The sequence below is a fragment of the Dendrobates tinctorius genome, unplaced genomic scaffold (assembly GCF_039654945.1).
Source record: "Dendrobates tinctorius isolate UK_male_01 unplaced genomic scaffold, ASM3965494v1 ptg000214l, whole genome shotgun sequence".
Taxonomy (NCBI): Eukaryota; Metazoa; Chordata; class Amphibia; order Anura; family Dendrobatidae; genus Dendrobates; species Dendrobates tinctorius.
Window position 1 is genome coordinate 3,021,617 of NW_027361881.1, and position 12,000 is coordinate 3,033,616.

Here is a 12,000-nt window from a genome sequence, read left to right on the forward strand (position 1 = left end):
GGCCGCCGCCATCTTTGGTCGGACGCAAGACTACTTACAGCCCATCCGCAGTCGGCGGGGTCTTCAGCCATAGAGCCATGTGGCTATTATTATTTGGTCGCCCCTTTAACGTGTTCCTCCTTCCTTTAGGGTCCAGACATGACGCTGAGCGTTACTTCTTTTGGCGCAGGGATAATACTTGTCTGTTATATGGAATGTGAGCGACTACTTCAAAGCCCCGCGTGCACGACGGCCCCTGGGAAACTCCAACCACAAGATTCCCTCATAAAGAATGATGAAATAATCCGACTGTCTCCATGAGGGATAGCAGTGGCACCACAGTCACTCGTACCCACACGTGGGGGGAGCGAGACAGACGCAGCGGACACCACCATCTCAGAACATAAAGTTTATTTCCGAATGTTAGACAGAATTCACATTTATATCATCTTAAAAATCATTACACAGAGAACAGCAGACACGGGAAGGTGCAGAAAACACGAAAATCCTGCAGAACCGGGAACAAAAGCTCCAGAGACAAAGGCAAAAGGTTACAAAGTGGCAGCTATGTCTTAAAGGGAAATCGCACCAAAAACAACTCCGCAGCCCTCCGCTGGTCAGATCCTCCGTCTCTGCTGTGACTCCATAGACCCGAGTGCAGAAGTCCCAGTATCCGGCGGGGCGAGAGCTTCACTGAGCTCCATGGTCCCTGCACCAGCAGACCCCAACCAAAAGGAATGGGAAGGACGAGGCGCGTTGGAGATAAGGAGCATCCCACGTGTCAGCAGCCCCTGATCCCGTCACTGAAGCAGCAGTTATTTTATGGGGACGGATGGCTGTAGCCTCCAGCAGACGAAGGGTTAACCGTGGTCAGAATTACGGGAGGAGGTGACTGTCCCCCCCCCCGCTGGCATCCTGCAGGAGGGTCCCCGTGACCGCTGTTCACATTCAGGTCTCACACAGGGCGATAATTAGAATAATAATGTCGCGCCTACGCCGGACCCCAGGAACAGGCGACCCTTTATGGCCGTCACATGGGAACCTGCTGCAGGACAGATTGTGATCGGCGAGGTTCGGCCGCAGGAATGTCCAGCTCGGTCAGCACATCAGGACGGGCCGGACAATGCCCACTGTGACGCCCCCGTGTGTCCGAGTCCGGCAAGGACGCTTTATGGCTGCTGTAGGGTCGGACCCTAATGTTCCCAGACTTCTGAACGCATACCTTGCTCCAAAACGGCAAGAGGCTCTGCAGCAGCTGTGCCAGCAGCCGCAGCGCGCTGGGACTTGTTGTGTAGTGACAACCGCCAAGTATTACCACTCTCTTCTGATGGGAATGTGGAGGGGGTCCCACCAGGTCATTAACCCCGATCTCACCAGAAATAACTTTATTTATAATCTGCATTAACCCCTCACTCCCTGGTCCGTCCATGAAATAACGACCCCGCTGATTGGCTCCTAAGTGACTGGATTCCGGGGTCGCCCCATAGATCCTGCAGCCGCGGCGGCTCCATCGTCCCCTCTAATTATCTCCTTGTGAAACAGAAGCCGGAGGAAGCGGCTAATCCTCGCCGGGAACACTGAATGGCCGAATTGTTACAAGGGAACAAACGGGCCGGATTGTGTGGTGTATGGGAACCGGGGGCCGCGCCTCGTGGGATTGGGAACGGAAAGATCTACTTAAAGGGACGGCACCTGCTCTATGGAGGACAAGCGCATATCCGATGCCACGTGACCGCCACGTCTCCTGATGGCGCCACTCCAGTGCCGTTCTCAAGCTATAGCAAAACCACGGCGTCTCTTGCCTAGAAATAACCGATAGCAGGGAGCAATAGTATGAGCCCCCCCGTCCTACTGTCCAAATATGTGTCCTGTGCCTTTAAGAAAACAGAGAAATGTACTACTACAACACCCAGCGGACAACAAGCTGGTCAGGATGATGGCAGCATGGCTGCTCCAGCGACGAGCACGGCACACAGTGAAAGCCGCAAGACGCGGTATTACGCCCAACGCGTGCGATATGTAAATCTAACATGGCGGCACGACGCGGTCCAGGGGTGCGGGCTCATGGGCGACACCATGACCAAACACGACAGAAAATAGTCCGCACCCCAAGTGCTAGGTAGCGTCAGTCGCATGCCACGGCGCCCCCCACAGGCTGCAGCCGCCCAATGTTATTCTAAGGTCACATGACCGGACACAGCGCCCCCCGCAGGCTGCAGCCGTCCAATGTTATTCTAAGGTCACATGACCGGACACAGCGCCGCAGGCTGCAGCCGCCCAATGTTATTCTAAGGTCACATGACCGGACACGGCGCCCCCCGCAGGCTGCAGCCGTCCAATGTTATTCTAAGGTCACATGACCGGACACAGCGCCCCCCGCAGGCTGCAGCCGCCCAATGTTATTCTAAGGTCACATGACCGGACACGGCGCCCCCCGCAGGCTGCAGCCGTCCAATGTTATTCTAAGGTCACATGACCGGACACGGCGCCCCCCACAGGCTGCAGCCGCCCAATGTTATTCTAAGGTCACATGACCGGACACAGCGCCCCCCCACAACCTGCAGCCGCCCAATGTTATTCTAAGGTCACATGACCGGACACGGCGCCCCCCACAGGCTGCAGCCACCCAATGTTACTCTAAGGTCACATGACCGGACATGGCGCCCCCCCGCAGGCTGCAGACGCCCAATGTTATTCTAAAGTCACATGACTGGACACGGCGCCCCCCACAGGCTGCAGCCGCCCAATGTTACTCTAAGGTCACATGACCGGACATGGCGCCCCCCGCAGGCTGCAGCCGCCCAATGTTATTCTTAAGTCACATAACCGGACACGGCGCCCCCCACAGGCTGCAGCCGCCCAATGTTTCTCTAAGGTCACATGACCGGACACGGCGCCCCCCACAGGCTGCAGCCGCCCAATGTTACTCTAAGGTCACATGACCGGACACGGCGCCCCCCGCAGGCTGCAGCCGCCCAATGTTATTGTAAGGTCACAATCAATCATATTTTCACTTTAAAAACTAAAAAAACAGAGAATATAAAATAAGGCCCCGATGTTCAGCTGTGAAGTTTTGGTTAAAGGTAACGGAGACCGAGAAAATGGTGGAAAACAAAAGTATAAAAACAGGATCAGAGGCAGAATCTGGTCTATGGCAGAAATCATCACTACGTCGTGCGCAGCCGGAGGGACCCGCGTCATCAGCTCCACGGGGGTCCGCGCTTCACCCGGCCTGAACATCGGCCTTTTTCAAGTCAGACATTTTCAGCGCTGGTTGGAAGGTGGAATGGACGGTGCGATTCATGAGAGGCTGAAGAGGACGGAAGTTATCCACCATGTTCTTCTCTTCTTCACCCACCGCAGAGTACAGCAGACTGCGAAATACGGCCAGCTGCAAGGGGGACGAGAGTGTTACTGGGGGCAAAATGTACAGCACCGGATAATATATACAAGTATCAATACACATACAGTATATATCACCTCTGATCACTAATATACTAAATAGTCATTGTACAATACCTGTCCACATTATACCCCAGAGCTGCACTCACTATTCTGCAGGTGCACTCACTGTGTACATACATTACTGATCCTGAGTTACATCCTGTATTATACTCCAGAGCTGCACTCACTATTCTGCTGGTGCAGTCACTGTGTACATACATTACATTACTGATCCTGAGTTACATCCTGTATTATACTCCAGAGCTGCACTTACTATTCTGCTGGTGCAGTCACTGTGTACATACATTACATTACTGATCCTGAGTTACACCCTGTATTATACCCCAGAGCTGCACTCACTATTCTGCTGGTGCAATCACTGTGTACATACATTACTGATCCTGAGTTACCTCCTGTATTATACTCCAGAGCTGCACTCACTATTCTGCTGGTGCAGTCACTGTGTACATACATTACATTACTGATCCTGAGTTACATCCTGTATTATACCCCAGAGCTGCACTCACTATTCTGCTGGTGCAGTCACTGTGTACATACATTACATTACTGATCCTGAGTTACCTCCTGTATTATACTCCAGAGCTGCACTCACTATTCTGCTGGTGCAGTCACTGTGTACATACATTACATTACTGATCCTGAGTTACATCCTGTATTATTCTCCAGAGCTGCACTCACTATTCTGCAGGTGCACTCACTGTGTACATACATTACATTACTGATCCTGAGATACCTCCTGTATTATACTCCAGAGCTGCGCTCACTATTCTGCTGGTGCAGTCACTGTGTACATTACATTACTGATCCTGAGTTACCTCCTGTATTATACTCCAGAGCTGCACTCACTATTCTGCTGGTGCAGTCACTGTGTACATACATTACATTACTGATCCTGAGTTACCTCCTGTATTATACTCCAGAGCTGCACTCACTATTCTGCTGGTGCAGTCACTGTGTACATACATTACTGATCCGGAGTTACCTCCTGTATTATACCCCAGAGCTGCACTCACTATTCTGCAGACGATGTGGCTGCACTGAGGATCGTGAATGTGAGAACACAAAGTGCCGTTTTCAGACAATGAGGTCACATTTCTGGGGGTCAGAGGTCAGGTCATCGGGTCGCACCATGGAATTTAACTAAATAAAACAGAACAATAGCGAGTGATCACCTGACTGTGGTCGACTTCAATCGGCTTCTTCATTATGATCCAAGTCACGGACTCGGTCAGCGGCGGGGTAGTCAGCGAGCCGGAGTACGTCCAGTAATCACTGCAGGTCGGCAGAAGGCAGGAGGGGTCGAAATAATTAAACTCCGTCAGAGCGTCCTAAAAAGAAAGAAAATAAATGTATAGAAATTATATAGAGAACAATCCGATAAATCTGCTCTCAGGACAGAAATTACAGAAACGGAGCTCCACCTGGTGGTAGCAGCGAGGAACTACAACCTACAAAATATTCTAAACTGAAAAACAATAAAATTACTGAAAAAAATAATAGTTATTATTACATGTTAAGCTGCAATTTGTATTTCGTATTCATTCTGCATATTATACTTTACACACATTATATAGTGTTACGCTGCCTCCTTGTGGCCAGTCAACAGATTACACTCAGGTATAATGTATAGAATACCAATTAACCCCTTTGTGATGCAAAATTTTCCTTTTTTTCTCCTCCCAGTTTCCTGAAAATATTGTAACTTAAAAAAAAAATAAACTTAGTTTATGAGGCCAGGTATTTTTTTTTTATTATTTTTTATTTTAGAAAGCAGAAAAAAAACTATTTAAACAAAAATCTAAAAAAAAACTTTTACCATTTCAAAAAGTATCAATTTCTCTTAAATTTTTAATAGCCACTAGTGGGCTTGAACGTGCATTTGATTCCTTCTTCAATATAAGAAATACAATCCTCCCCCCGGAGCAGATCCACAGGAGGACCAAGATGGCTGCGATTACTGTATGACACCCGGCTCCGTACCTTATACCTGACGGAAGGCAAGATGTCCACCAGCTTCTGCAGCTTCTCATTGTGCCTCCCGAGCTGTGGAGAGAGAACATCGGCATCAGGATGGGGGGGAAGTAAAGAGACGTTTTCCCACAGGGACGAGGGATTACTACCTTCAGGAATATGCCGATAACCGCCAAGCCGTTGTCCTCCATGATGGCCTCCTCGAACGTCCGGTACCGGGTGCAGTTCCAGTGCACTAGGTGGAGCTGAAATCATAAAGGGACCCGGAGTCATTATACGGGGACTATGGGCGCTGGAGATGGAAAAACCCTTTAAGTGCATTTTACCCTTCTGCAGAAACCAATTAGAAGAAGGGGGGGGATGTTTATTTCTGTGAATGAGCCCCCCCCCAATATGATAGTAACCACCAAGGACCCCTGGTGACGGCACTGGGTGGGGACTCTCACCTCTGCTGGAAACACCTTGCTGTCCACCGTGTGCTCCGAGCCCCAGTTATTATCGGCCCCCCAGTGGAAATGGAACTGCTTGAGTCTAAAGGGGTTCTCCAGGGGTCCGCCGCTCACCACTGTGACCAAAGACAAAGAGAGAGGGGTCAGAAATCTGCAGAACAAAGGAGACGGAGCAAATTCTCAAGGCGACTGTGCACCGAAATGGCTAGCGTCCTGCACCTCCTCCGATCACAATGAAATAAGGGGCTCCGGTGCCATAGATCTGCACACAGGCCAATCACTGAGCGCTGCACATCACAGTGCCATAGATCTGCACACAGGCCAATCACTGAGTGCTGCACATCACAGTGCCATAGATCTGCACACAGGCCAATCACTGAGCGCTGCACATCACAGTGCCATAGATCTGCACACAGGCCAATCACTGAGCGCTGCACATCACGGTGCCATAGATCTGCACACAGGCCGATCACTGAGCGCTGCACATCACAGTGCCATAGATCTGCACACAGGCCGATCACTGAGCGCTGCACATCACAGTGCCATAGATCTGCACACAGGCCGATCACTGAGCGCTGCACATCACAGTGCCAGAGATCTGCACACAGGCCGATCACTGAGCGCTGCACATCACAGTGCCAGAGATCTGCACACAGGCCGATCACTGAGCGCTGCACATCACAGTGCCAGAGATCTGCACACAGGCCGATCACTCAGCGCTGCACATCACAGTGCCATAGATCTGCACACAGGCCGATCACTGAGCGCTGCACATCACAGTGCCAGAGATCTGCACACAGGCCGATCACTGAGCGCTGCACATCACAGTGCCAGAGATCTGCACACAGGCCGATCACTGAGCGCTGCACATCACAGTGCCATAGATCTGCACACAGGCCGATCACTGAGCGCTGCACATCACAGTGCCATAGATCTGCACACAGGCCGATCACTGAGCGCTGCACATCACAGTGCCATAGATCTGCACACAGGCCGATCACTGAGCGCTGCACATCACGGTGCCATAGATCTGCACACAGGCCGATCACTGAGCGCTGCACATCACGGTGCCATAGATCTGCACACAGGCCGATCACTGAGCGCTGCACATCACGGTGCCATAGATCTGCACACAGGCCGATCACTGAGCGCTGCACATCACAGTGCCATAGATCTGCACACAGGCCGATCACTGAGTGCTGCACATCACAGTGCCATATATCTGCACACAGGCCGATGACTGAGCGCTGCACATCACGGTGCCATAGATCTGCACACAGGCCAATCACTGAGCGCTGCACATCACAGTGCCATAGATCTGCACACAGGCCAATCACTGAGCGCTGCACATCACGGTGCCATAGATCTGCACACAGGCCGTTCATTTAACGCTGCACATCACGGTGCCATAGATCTGCACACAGGCCGATCACTGAGCGCTGCACATCACAGTGCCATAGATCTGCACACAGGCCAATCACTGAGCGCTGCACATCACAGTGGCATAGATCTGCAAACAAGCCAATCACTGAGCGCTGCACATCACAGTGCCATAGATCTGCACACAGGCCGATCACTGAGCGCTGCACATCACAGTGCCATAGATCTGCACACAGGCCAATCACTGAGCGCTGCACATCACAGTGGCATAGATCTGCAAACAAGCCAATCACTGAGCGCTGCACATCACAGTGCCATAGATCTGCACACAGGCCGATCACTGAGCGCTGCACATCACAGTGCCATAGATCTGCACACAGGCCGATCACTGAGCGCTGCACATCACAGTGCCATAGATCTGCACACAGGCCGTTCATTTAACGCTGCACATCACGGTGCCATAGATCTGCACACAGGCCGATCACTGAGCGCTGCACATCACAGTGCCATAGATCTGCACACAGGCCGATCACTGAGAGCTGCACATCACAGTGGCATAGATCTGCAAACAAACCAATCACTGAGCGCTGCACATCACAGTGCCATAGATCTGCAAACAAGCCAATCACTGAGCGCTGCACATCACAGTGCCATAGATCTGCACACAGGCCGATCACTGAGCGCTGCACATCACAGTGGCATAGATCTGCACACAGGCCGATCACTGAGCGCTGCACATCACAGTGCCATAGATCTGCAAACAAGCCAATCACTGAGCGCTGCACATCACCGTGCCATAGATCTGCACACAAGCCAATCACTGAGCGCTGCACATCACCGTGCCATAGATCTGCACACAGGCCGATCACTGAGCAGCTGCACATCACCGTGCCATAGATCTGCACACAGGCCAATCACTGAGCGCTGCACATCACAGTGCCATAGATCTGCACACAGGCCGATCACTGAGCGCTGCACATCACAGTGCCATAGATCTGCACACAGGCCGATCACTGAGTGCTGCACATCACGGTGCCATAGATCTGCACACACCCGTTCATTGAACGCTGCACATCACGGTGCCAGAGATCTGCACACAGGCCGATCACTGAGCGCTGCACATCACAGTGCCATAGATCTGCACACAGGCCGATCACTGAGCGCTGCACATCACAGTGCCATAGATCTGCACACAGGCCGATCACTGAGCGCTGCACATCACCGTGCCATAGATCTGCACACAGGCCAATCACTGAGCACTGCACATCACCGTGCCATAGATCTGCACACAAGCCGATCACTGAGCAGCTGCACATCACAGTGGCATAGATCTGCAAAGAAGCCAATCACTGAGCGTTGCACATCACCGTGCCATAGATCTGCACACAGGCCAATCACTGAGCGCTGCACATCACAGTGCCATAGATCTGCACACAGGCCGATCACTGAGCGCTGCACATCACAGTGCCAGAGATCTGCACACAGGCCGATCACTGAGCGCTGCACATCACAGTGCCAGAGATCTGCACACAGGCCGATCACTGAGTGCTGCACATCACGGTGCCATAGATCTGCAAAGAAGCCAATCACTGAGCGTTGCACATCACCGTGCCATAGATCTGCACACAGGCCAATCACTGAGCGCTGCACATCACTGTGCCATAGATCTGCACACAGGCCAATCACTGAGCGCTGCACATCACTGTGCCATAGATCTGCACACAGGCCAATCACTGAGCGCTGCACATCACGGTGCCATAGATCTGCACACAGGCCGATCACTGAGCGCTGCACATCACTGTGCCAGAGATCTGCACACAAGCCGATCACTGAGCAGCTGCACATCACAGTGGCATAGATCTGCACACAAGCCGATCACTGAGCAGCTGCACATCACAGTGGCATAGATCTGCAAACAAGCCAATCACTGAGCGCTGCACATCACCGTGCCATAGATCTGCACACAGGCCGATCACTGAGCGCTGCACATCACAGTGCCAGAGATCTGCACCCAAGCCGATCACTGAGCGCTGCACATCACTGTGCCATAGATCTGCACACAGGCCAATCACTGAGCGCTGCACATCACTGTGCCATAGATCTGCACACAGGCCAATCACTGAGCGCTGCACATCACGGTGCCATAGATCTGCACACAGGCCAATCACTGAGCGCTGCACATCACGGTGCCATAGATCTGCACACAGGCCAATCACTGAGCGCTGCACATCACTGTGCCATAGATCTGCACACAGGCCAATCACTGAGCGCTGCACATCACAGTGTCATAGATCTGCACACAAGCCGATCACTGAGCAGCTGCACATCACAGTGGCATAGATCTGCAAACAAGCCAATCACTGAGCGCTGCACATCACCGTGCCATAGATCTGCACACAGGCCGATCACTGAGCGCTGCACATCACAGTGCCAGAGATCTGCACCCAAGCCGATCACTGAGCGCTGCACATCACTGTGCCATAGATCTGCACACAGGCCAATCACTGAGCGCTGCACATCACTGTGCCATAGATCTGCACACAGGCCAATCACTGAGCGCTGCACATCACGGTGCCATAGATCTGCACACAGGCCAATCACTGAGCGCTGCACATCACTGTGCCATAGATCTGCACACAGGCCAATCACTGAGCGCTGCACATCACAGTGTCATAGATCTGCACACAAGCCGATCACTGAGCAGCTGCACATCACAGTGGCATAGATCTGCAAACAAGCCAATCACTGAGCGCTGCACATCACCGTGCCATAGATCTGCACACAGGCCGATCACTGAGCGCTGCACATCACAGTGCCAGAGATCTGCACCCAAGCCGATCACTGAGCGCTGCACATCACCGTGCCATAGATCTGCACGCTCACAAGCGGCGACTGCACCCAAAAGAGGGGCAATGAGGCGAGCCCCTTACAGCAGGTAGAGAGGCAGCATTCCCAAGTCCGCCGTGTGTACAGACATCCGGATGTATAGGATCTAACGTCTCCGCCAGCGCCGGCCGCCGCCATTCACAACTTGTCAGTTCCCATGAAATTCCACATTATACAAAGCCCCTCATTAGAGATCCTGTTCCGCACAGATGGAGCGGAATGTAGTGGCCACAAGCCAAAAGGAAAAGCCGCTGATTAGACCCGAAAATCACAGAATAAAAGCAAAACAATTAATCCAGATGTAAATGCTGGATGGAGAACGTCAGCAAGGAGGCGAGAGCGACTGGGAAATACTGCAGGATAAGGAATGGAGATACACAATCGTCCCCCCAATAATCAGTGATAAACGGGTGGAGAGAGGTGACAATCTATTACTCCCTGTTATCAGCCATGTTAGAGACTGTTATTATTATTATTATTATTATTTATTGTTATAGCGCCATTTATTCCATGGCGCTTTACATGTGAGGAGGGGTATACATAAAAACAAGTACAATAATCTTAAACAATACAAGTCATGACTGGTCCAGGAGGAGAGAGGACCCTGCCCGCGAGGGCTCACAATCTTCAAGGGATGGGTGATAATACAGTAGGCGAGGGTAGAGCTGGTCGTGCAGCGGTTTGGTCGATCGGTGGTTACTGCAGGTTATAGGCTTGTCGGAAGAAGTGGGTCTTCAGGCTCTTTTTGAAGGTTTCGATGGTAGGCGAGAGTCTGATATGTTGTGGTAGAGAGTTCCAGAGTAGGGGGGATGCGCAGGAGAAATCTTGTATGCGATTGTGGGAAGAGGAGATAAGAGGGGAGTAGAGAAGGAGATCTTGTGAGGATCGGAGGTTGCGTGCAGGAAAGTACCGGGAGACGAGGTCACAGATGTATGGAGGAGACAGGTTGTGGATGGCTTTGTATGTCATGGTTAGGGTTTTGTACTGGAGTCTCTGGGCAATTGGGAGCCAGTGAAGGGATTGACAGAGGGGAGAAGCTGGGGAATAGCGGGGGGACAGGTGGATTAGTCGGGCAGCAGAGTTTAGAATAGATTGGAGGGGTGCGAGAGTGTTTGAGGGGAGGCCACAGAGCATGAGGTTGCAGTAGTCAAGGCGAGAGATAATGAGGGCATGGACTAGGGTTTTTGCAGATTCTTGGGTGAGGAATGAACGGATGCGTGAAATATTTTTGAGTTGAAGTCGGCAGGAAGTGGAAAGGGTTTGGATATGTGGTTTGAAGGAGAGATCAGCGTCAAGGATTACTCCGAGGCAGCGAGCTTGTGGGACTGGGGAGAGTGGGCAGTCATTTACTGTAATTGATAGGTTCGTAGGGGGGGTCACGTGAGATGGGGGAAAGATGATGAATTCTGTTTTGTCCATGTTGAGTTTCAGAAATCTAGCAGAGAAGAAGGATGAAATAGTGGACAGACATTGAGGGATTCTGGTTAGTAGGGAGGTGATATCTGGTCCAGAGATGTAGATCTGTGTGTCATCAGCATAAAGATGATACTGAAAGCCATGAGATTCTATGAGCTGTCCCAGGCCAAAGGTGTAAATAGAGAACAGCAGGGGCCCAAGGACTGAACCTTGTGGGACTCCGACAGATAGGGGGCGAGGTGAGGAGGTGGTGTGTGAGTGGGAGACGCTGAATGTCCGGTCTGTTAGGTATGATGAGATCCAGGAGAGGGCCAAGTCTGTGATGCCGAGGGATGAGAGGGTCTGTAATAATAGGGAATGGTCCACTGTGTCAAAGGCAGCCGACAGGTCCAGGAGGAGGAGGACAGAGTAGTGTCGCTTGCTCTTGGCAGTTAAGAGGTCATTGGTGACCTTA

General features: G+C 51.8%; 1 protein-coding gene across 4 annotated transcripts in view; it reads right to left on the reverse strand.

The window, feature by feature from the left end:
* Nucleotides 1-373: 373 nt before the first annotated feature.
* The window catches only part of CA5A (carbonic anhydrase 5A), a 42,373-nt gene continuing 30,746 nt past the window's right edge, over nucleotides 374-12,000 (reverse strand). For all 4 annotated transcript variants that reach the window (XM_073554927.1, XM_073554925.1, XM_073554926.1 and 1 more), the window contains exons 3-7: nucleotides 5,862-5,980; nucleotides 5,565-5,660; nucleotides 5,425-5,487; nucleotides 4,617-4,772; nucleotides 374-3,370 (exon numbers count right to left, since the gene is read on the reverse strand). In XM_073554927.1, coding sequence (XP_073411028.1) covers nucleotides 3,203-3,370; nucleotides 4,617-4,772; nucleotides 5,425-5,487; nucleotides 5,565-5,660; nucleotides 5,862-5,980 — 602 coding nt within the window. In that variant the 3' untranslated portion in view covers nucleotides 374-3,202. The remainder of the gene's footprint in view (nucleotides 3,371-4,616; nucleotides 4,773-5,424; nucleotides 5,488-5,564; nucleotides 5,661-5,861; nucleotides 5,981-12,000) is intronic.